This window comes from Haematobia irritans, chromosome 5 (genome assembly GCF_050003625.1).
Source record: "Haematobia irritans isolate KBUSLIRL chromosome 5, ASM5000362v1, whole genome shotgun sequence".
In the NCBI taxonomy this organism is placed as follows: Eukaryota; Metazoa; Arthropoda; class Insecta; order Diptera; family Muscidae; genus Haematobia; species Haematobia irritans.
Genome location: NC_134401.1, coordinates 79,490,087 through 79,512,227, shown reverse-complemented (window position 1 = coordinate 79,512,227; position 22,141 = coordinate 79,490,087). Strand labels below are relative to the sequence as shown.

Genomic DNA, 22,141 nt, shown 5'->3' with positions numbered 1-22,141 from the left:
GCATTAGTATCACTACTTCCCCATATACTATGATGTGCATTCGCATCGCATCCCATAATGAGTTTCGTCTTTGTTTTCCGTGACTCCTCCACTAAGGTCTTAACGGCATATGGAGGCATCTCCCTGTCATGTCTCATGTAGACCGAAGATACCCAATATTTGCATTTGGCTATTTCTAAACTGGCAACGACAGTGTCTGTATTGCACATTGAAGGAAGCAGAAACAAGTTGAGCTCGTTTTTAGCAATTATACAGGCTCGATTTACATCATTACCACTATACTGCAATAGTTTGAACCCCGGAGTACTTAATTCACATATTTTGTTTTTATAAACATATGGTTCTTGAATAAGAACTATATCTATGTCCCCTTTCATCAGGAGAACTTTTAAGGCAGCACATGCAGCCTTACAATGATGAAGATTTATCTGGAGGATCCGTAGGACCATCGAGATTTTCAACAACCGTCACATCAGCCGCTTCAATCGAGTCATCAAGAATGTCCTCTTCAGAGATATCGGTGACTCTCGCAATAACCATAGGTTCAACTTTGGTGAGTTCTGGAGGCAGTAGAAGCCTCCTCACGCATACGGTATCTATCCATGTCTTCAAATGTCTTGGTATCCCCCTCGACTTCGCAAGAGGATCCGCTTACTTCTGATTCAGACAGAGGCTTGTCCATTTCTGAATCCTTTAGCTGATCGTTTTTATACACCTTCATTTGGATATAATGAAAGCCATACATACACGGCCCTGGGACTTTGCTAGATGTGGCAAAAGACTGAGTGTTCAATATAAACACTGCATGCCGTCTTGGCCCATCCACTTCATCCAAACGGCCAACCTTCCAATCAGCTGTTGGAAGATCTGGATTGCATTGTTTCAGTCTATTTAAAATAGATTCAGGGTCTGGAGGGTTTGCAGGTATCCACGCATGTGCTCTTGGTCTAGCCGGTATGTCTTTCTTCTCGACTAACTCTAGAGCAGCTCCTTCCCAAACTTCACCAATTAGTATCAGAGCAGCTTTAAAACATTCTATAGACCTCTGGTCCTCAAATGCGACTAGCTTAAATCGTCCTTGATACCAACCAGCCTCTTGGTGTCGAGGATCTGGGCCGGGAAACTTTTCCAGCACCTGTGAGTAGACGCCAGACAAAGCATTCTCAATTTCCCCCCATTTTTGCTTTGGAACCATACCGTCCAATGCTCCTTTATTAATGATAGCCATCACAAGGCTGTCTTTAGCAACTGAGGCAAACGATCGTTGATCCCTTTTGGAGGATGGCAGCTCATCCGGTGATCGTTCCCTTTTTCCAGCCTCAAGAATTCCTTGAGCCCATTTTAAGGAATCGCTTTGTTTAGCCGACAACGTGCTTGGGTCGACTGATCCTAATTTCTTTAGGATAAACAAAGCATTTCTGCGTTCTTTGAATCTCTTTCGTGAGGGATTACCTCCTTTTGATGCCGTTACCTTGGAAAAGGTCCGACTTGTGAAATTGTCGCCACCTGTCGACCCGTCTACAGGTCGACTAATTGGGCCTAACTCTTGGTCATTGCCCAAATCTATAACTCCAGTCGATACTCGTCCACTGGGCCCAGAAGTTAGCAATCCAGTGGATGTCTTTGAATTTCTCTGCATGGTGGCCTAATATCCCACCACACTTGAAATTCGTAGTAGGTACTTATTACGATGATTTTATCCGCTATTAAAAAATACGTCCGTTCCGTTCGACGGTTGAAATAACAGGAATCGAACGTACGACCTTGTTTATGCAAGGCGGGCATGCTAATAACCATTGCACCACGGTGGCTATCTTGACTTCTGGAAAAGTAAAATACCACATAAAACTGACGAAGAATTAAGCAAATTAATTAAAACACAAATAATTATATTAAAAGGATGTGTGAAAGCCAAAAGAGGACCAAAAAAGGGTCTTATGGCCAAAATTGAGAAAATTAGGCGATACATATAATGGGAGTTATATCTAAATCCGATTTCGATGATTTTTGGCAGGTATAGTTAGAACTATAGAAGATTATATTCTGCCAAATTTGAGTAACATCGATTAATAAATAAGGTTAAATTTGGGAAAATCGGCGATACATATATATGGGAGCTATATCTAAATCTGAACCGAATTTGATGAAAGTTTGCATACTTTAAGGGTACCATACAAAATTATTACTTTGTGTTAAATTTGAAGACAATCGGGAAGTAAAACCAGTAAGGAAAGTCTAAAGTCGGGCGGGGCCGACTATATTATACCCTGCACCACTATGTAGATCTAAATTTTCGATACCATATCACATCCGTCAAATGGGTTGGGGGCTATATATAAAGGTTTGTCCCAAATACATACATTTAAATATCACTCGATCTGGAAGAATTTGATAGACTTCTACAAAATCTATAGACTCAAAATTTAAGTCGGCTAATGCACTACACTCTTAGAAAAATATGTTTTTCATATGTTCCGATATAAACAAAGTGTGTTTCGGGCACAATTTTAAAACACAATATATTTAAGTGCAAACATGTAATGTTCCTAAACTAACACTAAATGTTTGGGACATCTATGTTAATATGTTAGAATATATTATGTTTGGAGCATAAATGTTTCATAAAAATCATATGTGTGAATGCAAACATATATAAATTTACAAATTTCGACTAAACATACATATGTTGTGATATTTTATCCAAAGCGACAGAGAGAGTATAGAGAAAGAAATAGAGATGGAAACCGGGAGAGTTGACGAAAGATATCAACATAACACAGCGGAAGAATCAAAAGAGAATAATTTCTGTGAAACCGCTGGTATGTTGTTTCGGAAAACTGTTTTATGATAAGGCCAAAAATTTGATATGCTAAGTCTAAATATTATTTAATTTGAATAAAGAGAATGGACATTCGGAACCAAGAGAATAGACATTTGAAAAAAAAGCCTGTGTTTTCGCCTTGAGAGCAGCATTTTATGTATGTGGACATGTGTTTTGTTTATCATTTTGGCATTATGGGCACAATTTTTTTCTTGGTTCGTTAAAAGAAATCAGGGGTCTTCATAAAAATAACGAAAGGGCACTATACTCTTTTTAGAGTTGGGACAGTAAAATGAAATAAGGAGGAAATAGTGAAAAAGTACACAGTAAAATGTATAAAAACAAAGTTTAGTTCCTCTTTATTAATAAGTAGTCCAAGAGGAGTTGACGGACACCTTCAAATATAAAAGCGGGCATTAAGTTCGAGTTTTGCAGCTAAAACAATTTAAAAAGTTTATTTTCTTTAAAATGAATTAATTATTAAAGAAAAATAAAAGGCATTTTAGACCGATGGTGTTAAATGCTAGTAAAAAACTGTTCACGCCTAAATAAATTTATGTTTATATTATAAAATTATTTATGTATGTTTATACTCGACTCCACGTTCTTCTTTTGTTAGTTTTTGAATCCCTTCCAAATTTTAAAGTTTTGTACCAAAAACAGTTTTTTGTTACAAAATTGTTATTTTTGCAATAAAAAAATAATATTTTATCCAAAAATCAGTCAATTTCGTTTATATCAAGCACTGTTAATGACTATAAATCTTTAATAACCCACATTTCGAAGTTTCATTATAAACATTTAATTGTATAAATATAAATGTGTAAATTAAAAAAAAAAAAAAAAAGTGTTCGGTCGGAGCAGGGATTGAACCCACGACCCTTTGCATGCAAGGCAGACATGCTAACCACTGCTCCACGTGGCAAACAAATGTATGTTTCTGTTAAATAATGTTATGTTTGCATGGGCTCGTGGGCGCTGCAAACTATGCTATATAAATGTAACTTATAACGATAATTATCTGCTGGTGACCATGACAGCTACGTAGCCCAGTGGATAGTGTGTTGGCTTACAAACTGTATGGTACTCGGTTCGATTCTCCGTGCAGGCGAAAGGTAAAATTTAAAAAAATTATAAAAGTGAATAATTTCTTCAACATTATTTGTATTACAGAAAAAGGTGCCAAGAATTAAAATATTTCGTGGAAGTGAAAATAACGAGTATGTTAGGGAATGAGCACAATCGTCTTTGGGAAAAATTCTTCCAAGCATATAATATTTTTGGGCTCAAAATGCTTCCAAACATATAATATGTTCACATAAAACAAACATATTAATGTTTCGGCAGTATCCAATAATATATGTGCTTCCTGCAAAATATGTTTGGAACATATGTTAAAGAAGCGATTTTTTTGAGGGTGTAGGGTGGAACACAATGTTAGTAAAAAAATATGGGAAACGTTTAAATCTGAAGCAATTTTAAGGAAACTTCGAAAAAGTTTATTTATGATTTATCGCTCGATATATATGTATTAGAAGTTTAGGAAAATTATAGTCATTTTTACAACTTTTCGACTAAGCAGTGGCGATTTTACAAAGAAAATGTTGGTATTTTGACCATTTTTGTCGAAATCAGAAAAACATATATATGGGAGCTATATCTAAATCTGAACCGATTTCAACCAAATTTGGCACGCATAGCTACAATGCTAATTCTACTCCCTGTGCAAAATTTCAACTAAATCGGAGTTAAAAATTGGCCTCTGTGGTCATATGAGTGTAAATCGGGCGAAAGCTTTATATGGGAGATATATCCAAATCTGAACCGATTTCAAGCAAATTTGGCACGCATAGTTACAATGCTAATTCTACTCCCTATGCAAAATTTCAACTAAATCGGAGCAAAAAATTGGCCTCTGTGGGCAAATGAGTGTAAATCGGGCGAAAGCTATATATGGGAGCTATATCTAAATCTGAACCGATTTTGCTGATATTTTGCAAGTTTTTCGAGACTCATAAAATATTCGGATGTACGGAATTTGAGGAAGATCGGTTGATATACACGCCAATTATGACCAGATCGGTGAAAAATATATATGGCAGCTATATCTAAATCTGAACCGATTTTTTCCAAAATCAATAGGGATCGTCTTTGAGCCGAAACAGGACCCTATACCAAATTTTAGGACAATCGGACTAAAACTGCGAGCTGTACTTTGCACACAAAAATACATCAACAGACAGACAGACAGACAGACGGACAGACAGACGGACAGACAGACAGACGGACATCGCTAAATCGACTCAGAATTTAATTCTAAGCCGATCCGTATACTAAAAGGTTGGTCTATGATTACTCCTTCTTGGCGTTACATACAAATGCACAAACTTATTATACCCTGTACCACAGTAGTGGTGAAGGGTATAAAAAGCGCAGTATGATCTCATTTGTCGAAATCGGGCGATACATTCATATGGGGGCTATATCTAACTTTGATCAAATGTTTTCCAAATTCAACAGTATTTGTCCTTTTACCAAGAAACCACGTTATACCAAATTTTATCGACTAATAATTGCGACCGGAATCCTGCGAACAACCAACACAGAAGGACGGAATTAGATGCCGAGAAAGAGATTTTGATGGTTAATGTTTGTTTAATCTTAATTAATAAAATGAATTTAATAAAATGACAACTGGTTTATACTATTAACATCTAGTTCTGGGGATAAGGCGCTTTCTTAATAAAGATATTTTCCTTATTAAGAAAGAACCTTATCAAGTATAAATTAAACCCCCTATATTAGTATATTCTATAGTATTAGAAGTGGAATTAAAATTTCGACCCCTCTATACACTCAAAAAAAAAGTGAACTCTCTATTTCACTAAAGCCATATTAACTTTATATTAGTTCATAGAATCATTATGTTTGGAAAAAGTTTATTTTAGTCAAATAATTTTTTGCGTATGTTAGTTAAATTAACTAAAATACGGGAAAAAGTTATACACAAATAAAGCATAAAGATTTCCTAATTTCGTATTTCTTACAAAATAGTTCACTATTTCTTTAAATTTGTAAATTTTACCAAAAATGTGTCCATCGTGAACTTCGTATGTCACTAAAGACATTCTTGCAATTTTGAACTCCAAGATTTCTCTTAAAACTACCAAATTTTCTTTAACTACTGAAAAAATTTAGTTATGTCTAATAAATTTTTTGAATTTGTCGAAAAATATTTACTTATTTTTGCCATATCGGAGTGATGTCAGCGCTAGTAATACCGTTTAGTTAAAATTTTCTAAAAAAGTTCCAAATTTTCTAAAATTAATCGAAAGTTATCTTTCCTGGTTGGTTCACTGTTTTTTCAGTGTAGTGACACACCTGGGATAAGGTGTGTTGGTAACATTTTATTTTGATAAGAAATACACATATACCATGTTTGGAGATACTAGATTGATTGTAAATAATTTTTGCCGCAAATTTTCAATTTCCGCCCGTAGTGCTGTGGTACAAACGGTCCGAGAAAAATCCCTTTCCAGAAAGAATAAAAAACCTCTTAACTAAACTAGAGTAAAGAATTTAGAATTCCCAGCTATGATAAGCCAAAGCAGTGTTGCCAGGAGTTGTTTGAGCCTTCCATACAAATATTAAGAAAAACTCCTGTAGTGATAAACTTCAAAAAATTTAATTTAAAACGTAGTTAAAACAACACTATTCAAAATAAAGTAGAAAAATAAACAAAAATAAAATTCAGTAAATATATAACAAATTGCTACATATTCTGCAGTTCCAGTGTTCAAATTCTGGAATGTAAATAATGTAATCCTTTCCCTTGTAGGTATAAAAATTTGACACCCATGCTTAAAATAATAATTAACTCTTAAAATGCTAATGCAATATTGCTTATATTTAGAATCTCGGATTGACATTCCCCGTCTGTTTTTCACCCAATTCATTGCAGAATTGTTCAGAATTTGGTGGAGAAATGTACGACATTTTTTAACCCTACACTCTTAGAAAAATATGTTTTTCATATGTTCCGATATAAACAAAATGTGTTTCGGGCACAATTTTAAAACACAATATATTTAAGTGCAAACATGTAATGTTCCTAAACTAACACTAAATGTTTGGGACATCTATGTTAATATGTTAGAATATATTATGTTTGGGACATGAATGTTTCATAAAAATCATATGTGTGAATGCAAACATATATAAATTTACAAATTTCGACTAAACATATATATGTTGTGATATTTTATTCAAAGCGACAGAGAGAGTATAGAGAAAGAAATAGAGATGGAAACCGGGAGAGTTGACAAAAGATATCAACATAACAGAGCGAAAGAATCAAAAGAGAACAATTTCTGTGAAACCGCTTGTATGTTGTTTCGGAAAACTGTTTTATGATAAGGCCAAAAATTTGATATGCTTAAGTCTAAATATTATTTAATTTGAATAAAGAGAATGGACATTCGGAACCAAGAGAATAGACATTTGAAAAACAAACAGCATATGTTTTCGCCTTGAGAGCAGCATTTTATGTATGTGTGGACATGTGTTTTGTTTATCATTTTGGCATTATGGGCACAATTTTTTTCTTGGTTCGTTAAAAGAAATCAGGGGTCTTCATAAAAATAACGAAAGGGCACTATACTCTTTTTAGAGTTGGGACAGTAAAATGAAATAAGGAGGAAATAGTGAAAAATTACACAGTAAAATTTATAAAAACAAAGTTTAGTTCATCTTTATTAATAAGTAGTCCACGAGGAGTTGACGGACACCATGAAATATAAAAGCGGGCATTAAGTTCGAGTTTTGCAGCTAAAACAATTTAAAAAGTTTATTTTCTTTAAAATGAATTAATTATTAAAGAAAAATAAAAGGCATTTTAGACCGATGGTGTTAAATGCTAGTAAAAAACTGTTCACGCCTAAATAAATTTATGTTTATATTATAAAATTATTTATGTATGTTTATACTCGACTCCACGTTCTTCTTTTGTTAGTTTTTGAATTCCTTCCAAATTTTAAAGTTTTGTACCAAAAAAAGTTTTTTGTTACAAAATTGTTATTTTTGCAATAAAAAATAATATTTTATCCAAAAATCAGTCAATTTCGTTTATGTCGAGCACTGTTACTGACTATAAATCTTTAATAACCCACATTTCGAAGTTTCATTATAAAAATTTAATATAGTATAAATATAAATGTGTAAATTAAAAAAAAAGTGTTCGGTAGGAGCAGGGATTGAACCCACGACCCTTTGCATGCAAGGCAGACATGCTAACCACTGCTCCACGTGGCAAAGAAATGTATGTTTCTGTTAACTAATGTTATGTTTGCATGGGCTCGTGCAAACATAACATTAGTGAATAATTTCTTCAACATTATTTGTATTACAGAAAAAGGTGCCAAGAACTAAAATATTTCGTGGAAATTACGAGTATGTTAGGGAATGAGCACAATCGTCTTTGGGAAAAATTCTTCCAAGTATATAAAATTTTTGGGCTCAAAATGCTTCCAAACATATAATATGTTCACATAAAACAAACATATTAATATTTCGGCAGTATCCAATAATATATGTGCTTCCTGCAAAATATGTTTGGAACATATGTTAAAGAAGCGATTTTTTTTGAGGGTGTATATAAATGTTACCCCTAAAACACCCCCCAAACGTGAAAAAATTCCTGGCAACACTGGGCCAAAGTTAAATTCATACGAAAATATCAAAAATTTGTCATGCTTCAAAAAAGTCGATTGCGAATACTGTTGTTTCAGAGTATTTTTGTCTCTGGGTAATTTTGATGGTACTGCATGAAAATATGCCTACCATGAATAGGCGAGGTACACCGTTGCCTTTCTGTGTAATAATTTTTTAATTGCACTTTACACTTATGATTTTGGTATTGATTCCGAGCCAAAGAAGCGGAAAATTAAATTAAGGATACCTTTAAGACAAATTTCTCTTTTAAATTTGAGTTTTGCGTAATTGATACAAAGAAAAAAATTTAATTTAATTGTCTTTTCTGCTATTTTCTCCTCTAAGATTCAAGTAAAATTATCTTTAAAGAAAAGTGTTCAAGGGCATGATTTATTTTTGAACACTGTTTTGCTTTGTAGTGAAGTTGCAAAAAGACAAAACATTTTAAAGAATTATAAAAGCCAAGTTGACCTTAGTCAAGCAACATTTTGTTTCATGTTATCGTACCCATTTTTAAGTCGAGCAATAAGATCAAGATTTCGAAACACAAAACGAGGATCCCGGTGATCGTCCCTTAAATGCTCGAGAGATGAAACTGGAAGTTCGGTTCCATCACAAAAAAACATCACAATCACAATTTAATGGATCCAATTAATTTAGTAATTGAAATGTTTTCAATCACGAAAATGATAGTATCAATCATAGTTTTAATTGGGCATAAAAATATACAAGATAAAAAAATTGTTTTCATTAGCAAATTTAAATTAATTTTTTATTGATTCAATTAAAAATTTAATTGAAGTTGATTATAAAACTCAATTAATTTTTTAGGTAACAATTTACAATTACTTTCTGAATTGGATTAGTGGTTTTAGTTTGATTAACAATTGATTGTTTGAAATAAATTTTTAAATAAAAATTTAAAAAATATTCATCAATTTAGTCTTCCGAATTCCATTAAAAATTAATTGTATCAATTAACTTTTTAATTAAAACTTTTAAAATTTTCAATCATTGACTTATTGTTTCTATCTTGATTAAAAAGTTAATTGTATCGATTAATTTATTAATTGAAAAAATTTTCAGGTTCAATTACTTTTTTAACTGGAAATATTTTGGTGATAGTTTTTTCGGTGAATATATTTATTTATGAATTTATGAACCTTACTTCTAAACAGGGATTCGGAACGGGAGCGGAGCGTTTTCCAAATGAAAAACCACTCCGCTCTGAAAAACAAATACTAGTTTTAATGAAATGCGATGATATTTTCTTTTTATTTCGTTTGCTCTGCTATACATTTTGCACAAGGAGTACAATTGATAATGTGGTAATGTGGCCAAATTTGTTTGGAATTTGTTCAAATTTAGATATAGCTCCAAAACATATCTTCCCACAAATTTACATTTAAATGAGTGCACTCATATGACCACAGAGGCCATCATTTATAGTGTTGTATAGTATATATATAGTTTTATATGACCACGGAGGCCAAGGTTAGGTTAGGTTAAAGTGGCAGCCCGATTAAGATTCAGGCTCACCTAGACTATTCAGTCCATTGTGATACCACATTAACTATGTTAAAAGTACCTATTACATATGGGCACTTCTAGTTTTAACCGCAGAATCTTCTCGATTATTTTCTACTATTGAACCAACCAGATTGTTCCAAAAACATTAGCAGACTGCTTAAGTTAACGATTTCCAGGTCTGCCAGTAATCTGAAGCTATATGCCCTTAAAATTTGCTTACGCTTTACACAAAATGCAGGACACTCACACAAGAGGTGCTTTATTGATTCCTTTTCCTCCGCATCATGACAGCTCATACAATAGTCATTATACTTCGGCCCGTTATAGCAGATATCAGGAGTGATATCTGGCGTCTCGAGAACATTAGCATATATAGTGTGCGGTTTAAGTTTAAATGGGGCCATATTTGCTTGGTGTCGTTACAACCCTTGCAATTCTCCCATCGAACATTTTCCATCATGACAGCCTTCGCACGCAGTAAGAGCTTGCAGGTAGTCAGAGGCATACCAACAGATTCTAGTTCCCCTGGAATATGTATGGTAGTTACTAGCCTTGCTAGCTCATCTGTTTCGCAGTTCCCCGGTATGTTCGTATGGCCAGGCACCCATATTAGGTGAATATTGTGCTGCTCAGCCATCTCATTGAGATATTTGCGGCAGTCGATGGCCGTTTTCGAGTTGAGGAACACAGAGTCCAAGGATTTTATTGCAGGTTGACTGTCTGAGTATATATTAATGCCAATATTGCTTGGAGCATTACTTCTCAGCCAATTCATCACTTCTCTTCACGTAGAGAAGAAACATGATTGTCACAATCATATTTGAAGAGCAAAATAATATGATAGGAGCTATTTTTGCGGCCACCCTGTAACATGTTCACCTGCAACCATGTTGGCTCAGTGCACATGGTTCTAAGAAAAATATAATTGTCCTCATCTAAAATGTTATTATATTGATAAAAAGAATTTTGTTTGAATGAAAATACAATGGTCACGATTTAAAATGTTAACCTAAAATGTTTTGATCTTTATAAAAAAACTTTTTTCATCGTCGAAAAAAGGACGCCACTTGAGAAAAAACACAAAATTAACTTTATTTGTTTTTATTTATTTATAAACTAATTCATTGCTTATTTGTATTTATAATGCCGTTCAAGCAAACATCACATATTTTTACACACTCATTTTTCAATTTCAACAATAAGTAATTATTCCATATTTACATCGTGCCCATCAAATGTACAAACGCAGACATCATGTAACTGCAAATAAAAATAAATGATATCACATAGCAAAATGCAGAACAAAACAGATACATTTTTTCAATTACACTTCCTTTACCGTAAAACCACGTGCCACTTCTGAATAAATAAATTAACACAAAACACAGTAAATCCGTATTCTCCGTCCATTCCAAGAAACAATCAACACACGACTGACGCTCAAAATGAAAATCGTGTGTACCTGTTCAATGTTTTGATAAATTTCTTTTCGCTGCAAAAAAGTTAAAAAATTAAATGGTCACGCAAAAAATGTAAATGGTCTTTATGGTCATGTAGTGGTACTAGATATGTCTATACTTAACCTATAAAAATACTTTTTTCCCTGTAAAAAAGTAAAAAAATTGAATGGTCAGGTACATGATTTTCCCGACCATTTAATGGTCTCAAATTCTATCATTTAAATGATAGAACATGTTTGCGGTATTTGAGAACCATTCAAATGCTTATTGCCACCATACATTTTTCTCCGCTCGAAAACTATTTTTACAAAGACAAAATACATGGTTGTCGCGGCAATTACATGCTCTAGATAAGCATTAAATGGATGCGGCAACCATCTCCAAAAATGTTTTTTCTGTGCGTGTTATTGCTAATATTTCAGTCTGAAAACACTACAGTGATCAGGTAATCTTTTCGCTATTCGAAGTTCCAGATCTTTAGAATATACTCCGAAACCCACTTGTCCATCCAATTTGGAGTCATCAGTTTAGAAATCTATATATCTTTTATTTCCCGGGGTCCGTGTACACCACGCCTCACTGTTGAGAATTAGAGTCTCAAACTTTTTGTCAAAAAGTGGTCTCGCCAAAGTGTAATCCACCACGTTAGGCACATCTGCCATTATTTTGAGTACCGAACTGTGACCGTAACTTTTTTCCGACCACAGCGATAGCTCGCGCAACCGCACAGCCGTTGTTGCAGCTGACCGTTTGGCCAAAACGTCTAAAGGCAATAGATGCAGTATGACATTAAGGGAATTTGTTCCTGTCTTGCTGAATGCACCTGAGCTACACAAGCATGCCAATTTTTGGTTTTAGTCCCCACTTTTTCCCTATTGCCTTTTTGGACGAGTATAAAGCTACCGTTGCTTTTCTCGCCCTTTCTTCAATATTAAGCTTAAAGTTCAGCTTCCTGTCCAAAATAACGCCAAGGTATTTTGCACACTCGCCAAAGGGAATTTCAATACCCCCTAAGGAAATGGGCCTAACCGTGGGAGTTTTGCGATCATTGCAGTACATGACTAATTCTGTCTTTGCAGGATTTACCCCAAGACCATTGTCTCCCATTTCTCAGTCATCCGGAGGGCCCTCTGAATAATATCTCTGATTGTGGATGGGAATTTTTCCCTGACTACCAGAGCCACATCATCTGCGTATGCCACCAATTTTATCCTTTCTTTTTCTAAGGTAACCAGAAGGTTATTTATAGCAACATTCCAAAGAAGAGGTGATAGAACTCCTCTTTGGGGAGTGCCTCTGTTCAAATACCTTAGTATGTTTGCTTGTCCTAGTGTGGCCGAAATGCGTCTCTTCCTTAGAAGTTCGTCTAACAGCCTAAGTATACGGGGATCAACATTCAGAGTTGTCAGTCCATTTAATATCGAGCTCGGATGGACATTATTGAACGCCCCTTCGATGTCTAGAAACGTCACGATTGTGTATTCTTTGACAGATAGTGAGCTTTCAATAAAGTTGACTAGTTCATGTAATGCGGTCTCAGTAGACCTGCCCTTCGAGTATGCATGCTGTCGTTTCGAGAACAAACTTGAATCGACGCTAGTTCTAAGATAAATATCTATCATCCTCTCCAGAGTCTTAAGTAGGAATGATGATAAGCTGATTGGTCGGAAATCCTTCGCATTCGAGTGGGAGGCTTTTCCCGCTTTAGGTATGAAAACGACTTTTGTTTCCCTCCACTTTCCTGGGATATATGTTAAGTTGATACATCCTTTATATATCACCGACAACCAGGGGATAATTTTGTCAGTTACAGCTTGTAACTCCGCCGGAGTAATTCCATCAGGTCCGGGGGATTTGAATGGTCCAATGCTATTTAACGCCCATTTTATTCTAGATTCCGATACAATATCCTCGATAGGAAACGACCGCTGAGCCACTGTGGCACCACCAGTACATGGTACAACCGTCTGATTTCCGGGAAAATGTGTGTCCAATAGTACCTCCAGCGTCTCCTCACTGGACGTTGTGCAATTGCCCTCCGATGTTTTAATGAAACCTGGAGCGGAGTTCTTGGATGCTAGCACCTTTCGTAGTCTGGAAGCTTCGGACGTATACTCAATGCTGCTGCAGTAATCATTCCAAGAGTTATGCTGAGCCTTTCTCAGTTCTCGCTTGTATCCTCTCAGATTCTTCTGGTAAGCGTCCCAATCCACAGGAGCTCTGGTGGACTTTGCTTTGTTAAAGAGCTTCCTGCACGATTTCCTCATATTTCATGGTGGTCGATTTTCCCCCCTTGGCTTCCCTCTAGGGCATGCAGCTTTCAGTGAAATGTTGAAGGCCTTGAAAGCGGAGGCCTAATATTCTGAAATTTTGCACTGTGTGTCAAATTTGTTCAAAATCGGATACCCAAACTTTGCCCCCGAGATTTAATCCCATTGACTTGATATTTGACATAGGGAGTATATTTAACATTCTGGATAAATGCACCGATTTCGATCACTATTACTTTCCAAGAATCGGTTAAGATTAAGTTAAGCCTCCGAATTCCACAAATATGCCAAATATTGTCCAACAGCCCACAATCTACCACCTATCTTGACGAGATCTAGCTTATTTCCTTATAAAATCACCACTACTAAGTCGGAAAATTTGTAAAAATGCCTCAGACTTATCTTTACCTCTAATTCATATCTATGCCCCGATAAATCATAAATGCGCTTTTGCAAAATTGCAAAAAAGGCTTTAGATTTATTTTTTTTTTTTAATTCAAATTTATTGATGCCTTCTATCACTATTTTGGTATTATAGTAATAACATTCTGGATGTTATTACTATAATATATTTTGACCATGGTGTTCACCCATTGGTGAGCCCACATTTGAAAATATTTGTGTATATTATTCATTAGATTAATTACTATAATTTTATGATTTGATTAATACTCCTACTCCTCGTACAAAGCACACTCTTCATTATCCACATGTTTTGTTAGTTTTGCATGTAGTATCAATCTCTCCATTTCCTCTCTTTTGGTGCGTTTGAAAAAGCCAATCTTGTAGAGGATGTAGGTTATTATAACTAAAACCAAGAGACCTCCAAGTGCACCTAGAATATATATCCAAGTGGGTGTGCCGTAGAGTTGATGCTTTGAGACAATATTATTTTGAATTTTCCTTGTCACGACCAAAGTAGAACTTGACGCATTGTTTAGCGATCTTACATCTGCAGCAACTTGAAGGACAAGGAATTCCCAATGTTTGTTTAGGACATTGGCTATGGCCTTCATATTAACTTCATATTTCATGGCTACATCTAGAGGCATCTCTGGTTTGAAATCGTATAACGTGATGACAGCTCGAACACATTGCACTGCTGCCGTATTGTTGCAGCTTACAACAATTGTACGATTCAGGGGTAATGTTCCCTTCAAGTCGTCACTTAATGAGTCATCGTTTTGAGAATTAGTCATAGAATTACTTTCAGCTTCTGCGAGTTTTGAAAGAACAGCATCTCTTCGACTTCTCGACTCGAATGTTGAAGAAGTGTCATTGGATCCTGGAAATATATTTATTTTAATTTTCATGATATATGAAATGTGTTACAGCGAATTTTCGTACCTTCTGATATTCCCTCCTCATTGACATATTCATCACCTTCATCATCGGACAGAAATATCTGAGTGTTATTTTGAAAGAATAGAACATCCTTCATTTGAGAATCATAAATTGCACGCATAGAAATACTCTTGTCATCCACAATGGAAAGGGATTGTGTGGTACCAGCAATTGTGTAATTTACAGGTATGTCGAATACGATCTGCACAGCACTGATAGTACTAGGTCCGCTGCTTTTTATCTAAGAATTGGAGGGTTTAGAATTAGTTAAATAGTGACCCACTGTACTCATTAAGAAAGTGGTAGTAGAAACGAAAATACAAATAAAAATAAGTACACTTTCACAAAAATTGCCTCTGTAATATATTCTGCTTCAAGCCTATATATTTCAGAATTTGTTCAAACAAAAAATTGTTTGTACTGCAAAAATATTATGTTTTATCCAGGGATCCGGAGCGGAGCGGAGCAAGCCCTTTTTTTGCCGGAGCGGGAGCGGCATTTCTAAAATCCGGAGCGGAGCGGGAGCGGAGCGGTTTCCAAATGAAAAACCGCTCCGCTCCGAATAAAATATTACTTGTAATTTCAAAGTGTGTAACTTTGAAATTACACTGTGTAGGTAATTTCAAATTTAGCTAGTACTTAGCGTAGTGTGAGTAAACGTTTAAAATGTACGATATGTATTTTTGTACGTACGTACATTGGGGAAAACACAACGTGTTTTTATACCCTGCTCCACACTGTGGAACAGGGTATTATAAGTTAGTGCATATGTTTGCAACACCCAGAAGGAGGCACATGGTGTCTTTGGCAAAAATGCTCAGGGTGGGCTCCTGATATAGCGATGTCCGTCTGTCCGTGAATACATTTTTGTAATCAAAGTCTAGGTCGCAGTTTTAGTCCAGTCGACTTCAAACTTGGCACAAGTATGTGTTTTGGCTCAGAATAGATCCCTATTGATTTTGGAAGAAATCGGTTCAGATTTAGATATAGCTCCCATATATATATTTCGCCCGATATGGACTTATATGGCCCCAGAAGCCAGAGTTTTAACCTAATTTGCTTAACATTTTGCACAAGAAGAACAATTAGTACTATAGTCAAGTGTGCCAAATTTTATTGAAATCGGTTCAGATTTAGATATAGCTCCCATATATATCTTTCGCCCGATATGGACTAATACGGTCCCAGAAGCCAGAGTTTTACCCCAATTTGGTTGAAATTTTGCACAGGGAGTAGAATTATCTTTGTAGCTAAGCGTGCCAAATTTGGTAGAAATCGGTTCAGATTTAGATATAGCTCCCATATATAGCTTTCGCCCGATTTACACTCATATGACCACAGAGACCAATTTTTTGCTCCGATTTAGTTGAAATTTTGCACAGGGAGTAGAATTAGCACAGTTTTGCTATGCGTGCCAAATTTGGTTGAAATCGGTTCAGATTTAGATATAGCTCCAATATATAGCTTTCGGCCGATTTACACTCATATGACCACAGAGGCTTTCGGCCGATTTACACTCATATGAGCACAGAGGCCAATTTTTAACTCACATTTAGTTGAAATTTTGCACAGGGAGTAGAATTAGCATTGTTGCTATGCGTGTCAAATTTGGTTGAAATCGGTTCAGATTTAGATATAGCTTCCATATATATTTTTCGCCCGATATGGACTTATATGGCCCCAGAAGCCAGAGTTTTGGCCCAATTTGGTTGAAATTTTGCACTAGGAGTACAATTCGTAATATAGTCATGTGTGCCAAATTTGATTGAAATCGGTTCAGATTTAGATATAGCTCCCATATATATGTTTTTCTGATTTCGACAAAAATGGTCAAAATACCAACATTTTCCTTGTAAAATCGCCACTGCTTAGTCGAAAAGTTGTAAAAATGACTCTAATTTTCCTAAACTTCTAATACAAATATATCGAGCGATAAATCATAAACAAACTTTTGCGAAGTTTCCTTAAAATTGCTTCAGATTTAAATGTTTCCCATATTTTTTTACTAAAATTGTGTTCCACCCTAGTGCATTGGGCAACTTAATTTTTTTTGAGTCTATAGATTTTGTAGAAGTCTATCAAATTCTTCCAGATCGAGTGATATTTAAATGTATGTATTTGGGACAAACCTTTATATATAGCACCCAACACATTTGACGAATGTGATATGGTATCGAAAATTTAGATCTACAAAGTGGTGCAGGGTATAATATAGTCGGCCCAGCCCGACTTTAGACTTTCCTTACTTGTTTAGTAATTGTTTTCAAAAACGGCAAATGTCAAAATATATATCTAGTATGTGATGTAAAAGTAACAACAGTACTTTCGATCAATTTCATCCCGTATTACTACAAAGATGTTTGTAATGAACGTCAAATAAATGTAATTAAACGATCTTATTTATATTTAATTTTTTAGTTTTCTACACTGAAAAAAATATTGTCGTGAAGTCAAAGATTCCATGTCCTTAGAATAAGAATGCAAATTTTGCTTAACATGGAAGACGCATTTCTCTAAAATAAAGTTTTTTATACCCATCACCATAGAATGGTGACGGGGGTATAATAAGTTTGTCATTCCGTTTGTAACACATCGAAATATCGATTTCCGACTATATAAAGTATATATATTCTTGATCAGGGAGAAATTCTAAGACGATATAACGATGTCCGTCTGTCTGTCTGTTGTAATCACGCTACAGTATTCAATAATGAAGCAATCGTGCTGAAATTTTGCACAACCTCGTCTTTTGTCTGCAGGCAGGTCAAGTTCGAAGATGGGTTATATCGGTCCAGGTTTTGATATAGTCCCCATATAAACCGACCTCCCGATTTGGGGTCTTGGGCTTATAGAAATCATATTTTTTATCCAATTTGCTTGAAATTTGAAATCTGGAGGTATTTTATGACCATAAAGAGGTGTGCCAAAAATGGTGAGTATCGGTCCATGTTTTGGTATAGCCCCCATATAGACCGATCTCCCGATTTTACTTCTTATAGAAACCGCAGTTTTTATTCAATTTACCTGAAATTGGAAATCTAGAGGTATTGTAGGACCACAAATACGTGTGCCAAAAATTGTGAGTATCGGTCCATGTTTTGGTATGGTCCCCATATAAAACGACCTCCCGATTTGGGGTCTTGGGCTTATAGAAAGCGTATTTTTTATCCAATTTGTCTGAAATTGGAAATCTAGGGATATTTTCGGACCATAAAGAGGTGTGCTGAAAATGGTGAGTATCGGTCCATATTTTGGTATAGTCCCCATATAGACCGATTTCCCGATTTTACTTCTTGGGCTTCTAGAATCCGAAGTTTTTATCCTATTTGCCTGAAATTGGAAATCTAGAGATATTTTCGGGTCATAAAGAGGTGTGCCGAAAACGGTGAGTTGCGGTCCATGTTTTAGTATAGCCCCCATAAGAACGATCTCCCGATTTAACTCCTTGGGTTTCTAGAAACCGTAATTTTTATCTGATTTGCCTGAAATTGTAAATATTCTGGTATTTTAGGCTCGGTCCATTTGGTTATGCCTCCATATAGACCGACTTCACTTGAATTGCTTGAAACTCAATGTAAAATTTCCAGATTTGACTTCTACATATTTAAGATTTCAAATCAAGACGTTATTTTATAATTTTCTTGCACACTTACAAGAGATGTTAATGATTCCTCTAAAACTCAAACAAAAATGGTTCTTATAAATCCAGAATCTGATATAGTCCTCATAGGTGAAATCTTTAAATTTATCTTCGGGAAGTGTCCTCAAGCCCTCCTAAAATTTCAAAGGAAACCCTAATATTTGGTTCATGGTGGTGGGTATTTAAGGTTCGGCCCGGCCGAACTTAGTTCTGTATATACTTGTTTTCTTGTCCAAAAGGCAATAAACTTTTGAATGAAGTTGTAATGTCCTTATAATTAAGTGATTTTACTTAAAAATGTGTATCATAACATGAAAGATAAAATTTTTGAGGTAAGGTCAACGTGACTTTAATAATTAAGAAAAATTCTTTAAAATTAATAAAATTGTCTTTAAATTTGTTTCCTTTTTGCATCTTGCCTACAAAGCAAAAAATCGTTAAAAAATAAGACATGTTTTTCAACACTTTATTTTAAAGACGCTTTTTACTTGAAACATAGCATAATTTCTACTGGAAGTCAAGTCTTAATATGGAAAAAAATAACTCGTTAACTCGTTTTTAAAGGATTTTGTTAACAACTGACGAAAAAAATATAAAAAAATATAAAATTAACATATGCTTCCTAGAATGCTTCCTTTAGTGAAGTCAAAATGGATTTAATATTTCTGAAAAAATCTTCAAAATTAATAAAATATTTCAACACATTGTTTTAAAGTCATTGTACCCTAAACCACATAGTGGTTAGGGTATAACAAGTTTGATCTGCCAAAAAATGTGCCTACAAGAAATTTTGATTTTAGACCCCATAAAATATATACCGATCGACTCAGAATCACCTCCTGAGTCGATCTAGCGCTTGGCGTCCGTCCGTCCATCCGTCCGTCTGTCCATGTATTTGTTGTTCACAGGATTTCGGTCGCAATTATTAACCGATTTTGATGAAATTTGGTACAGGGAGTTTTTTTTGGGCACAAGGACGAACGTTATTGAATTTGGAAGAAATCGGATCAAATTTAGATATAGCTCCCATATATATGTATTTCCCGATTTCGACAAATGGGGTCACGTTGCACTTTTTTTACTAACCGATCGTCGTCAAATTTAGCACAAAATAATCTTCTGTATCACCCTTTAAGTCTGAAAATTTCATCGAAATCGGTTCAGATTTAGATATAGGTCCCATATATATGTATCGCCCGATTTTGTCAAATTAGGTCATAAAACCCTTATTTATCAAGCGATCTTACTCAAAGTTGGCGAAATGTAATCTTCTATAGCACTAACTATATGTGCAAAAAATCATCGAAATCGGTTCAGATTTAGCTATAGCTCCCATATATGTACCGCCCGATTTTTCTAAATAAAATAAAACTCAATTGAATACAATGTTTGTACTATAATTTTCTCGAAGAGGAGCGGAGCGGAGCGATTTTTTTTTTCTCGGAGCGGAGCGGTTTTTTTTTCTCCGGAGCGGGAGCGGAGCGGAGCGAAAAAAATGGACCGCTCCGGATCCCTGGTTTTATCCCAAGCATATATTTTTTAAAGTCCAAAATAGTTAATACCAGTTTCTAGACATTTCACTCACGCTCATGCACTTTCACGAAGAAATATTTTACTCGCGCACTACACGCCGATCCACGAAATGGATAGTCATACTCACGCACGTACAACTTTTGAAGGGTCACGCTCATGCCCGATTCACGACAATTTTCGTATAGATTTCCAATAAAGAAGGTTAGGTTAGGTGGCAGTCCGATGTATCAGGCTCCCTTAGACTATTCAGTCCATTGTGATCAGCGTTGCCAATTTAGCTTTTTTCCCGCTAGATTTGGCTTTTTTTGAAGACGTTTAGCGGGAAAAAAATGCATTTAGCTTTTACCTTTTTTTCTGGCTTTTTTTCATGACCCTTTTAGCTATTTTTGGCTTTTTTTATTTTCGACATGTTTCTATTGAAATATGGATAAATCGGCTTTTTTATCTAAGCCTTGCTGCAAGTATAAGGGTTTCCACATATTTCAAAGCTCAGTTGAAACAATAATGAGTCCAGCCATTATGCGGGCATTCTTATAGCAAATACACCTTGTAAAGTTTTTTCATTATATACATAAAAGTTATCGTAAACTTTAAATCTACTATTACCATACAAATTTGTTAGATAAACTGTCAGTAAATTATTGGGAATATTATCATTTGACTCGTTTATCCTTTTTATGTTATTATAATATTCTAAAGTTATTACGATATTACTAAATTAAAATAGTAGATGTGAATAGCTTTGTGCACTGAAAAAATACGAACGCGAATTTTGGTTATAATAGCATTTGTGAATTTCTTTTATATAAACTGTTTTCCTTGTCCAAAAGACGATAATGTCTTTTTGTCCTTATAATTAAGTGATTCAACTTAAAAATGGGTATGTTTTCATGAAAGAAGGAAGAATTAATGAAATAGTCTTTAAATGTGAGGAGTTTTTGCATCTTAACCACAAACCAAAATAGCGTTCAAAAAGAGAATATGTTTTTCAACACTTTATTTTAAAAACGTATATATACAATAATTTCTACTTGAAGTCGAGGGTGAATTTGGAAATTTAAGTTGGCGTTAGCACGTTTTTAAAGCACTTTGATAGCTCATGAAGAAAAGGAAAATGTTTTTACTGGGAAATGTAAACTATAGGTATTTTCTACAATTTAAATAAAAGTAATGTATTTCGAATTTTTCACAATTTCAAAACCAAACTAAAATTTTATTTAAAAAAATGACAAATCATTTTTTTACCAAATCCAAAGCATGCTTAGATCATTTAATATTTTAAAATAACAAGTAAATAAAATAGAGGTGTTGGGAAGGTAGCTCCCACAAAACGAAGGACTTCCACACCCTCACAAAAAATCGCTTCTGTAACATATACTCCCAAACATATTTTGCTTCAAGCATATACATTTTTGGGTATTGCCCAAACATTTATATGTTTGATCTCTTCCAATATATAATATGTTTGAAAGCATATTGGTCTAAACAATATATGTTTGGGTAGTCTAAGTTCCAAACATTTTGTATTTTTGCATCCAAATTCAATAATGTTGTCTTCCAAAAAACAATATGTTATTATGTGAACATATAATATGTTTGGAAGCATTTTGCACCCAAAAATATTATATGCTTAAAAAAATCTCCCAAACAATATTGTGCTCAAAATTTTATTTATTTATTTATATATTTACAATCATAATGAATTATGAAAATAAACAGGTAATATAGGTGCTAACAACATAGGTTTTCGACCTGAATGCTCAAAATTTTGTTTCTGCCTAATTGTATATTCCCCCACATCTTTCTCACTTCCACGAGATTTTTTAGTTCTTAG

The 22,141-nt window shown here is 34.7% G+C and overlaps 1 protein-coding gene across 1 annotated transcript in view; it reads right to left on the bottom strand.

Annotated features, from left to right (window-relative positions):
- Positions 1-14,267: 14,267 nt before the first annotated feature.
- The window catches only part of LOC142240514 (integrin alpha-PS3-like), a 34,378-nt gene continuing 26,504 nt past the window's right edge, over positions 14,268-22,141 (bottom strand). Inside the window, exons 8-9 of the mRNA XM_075312210.1 lie at positions 15,138-15,375; positions 14,268-15,075 (exon numbers count right to left, since the gene is read on the bottom strand). Of these exons, the coding sequence (XP_075168325.1) occupies positions 14,465-15,075; positions 15,138-15,375 (849 nt within the window). The 3' untranslated portion in view covers positions 14,268-14,464. The remainder of the gene's footprint in view (positions 15,076-15,137; positions 15,376-22,141) is intronic.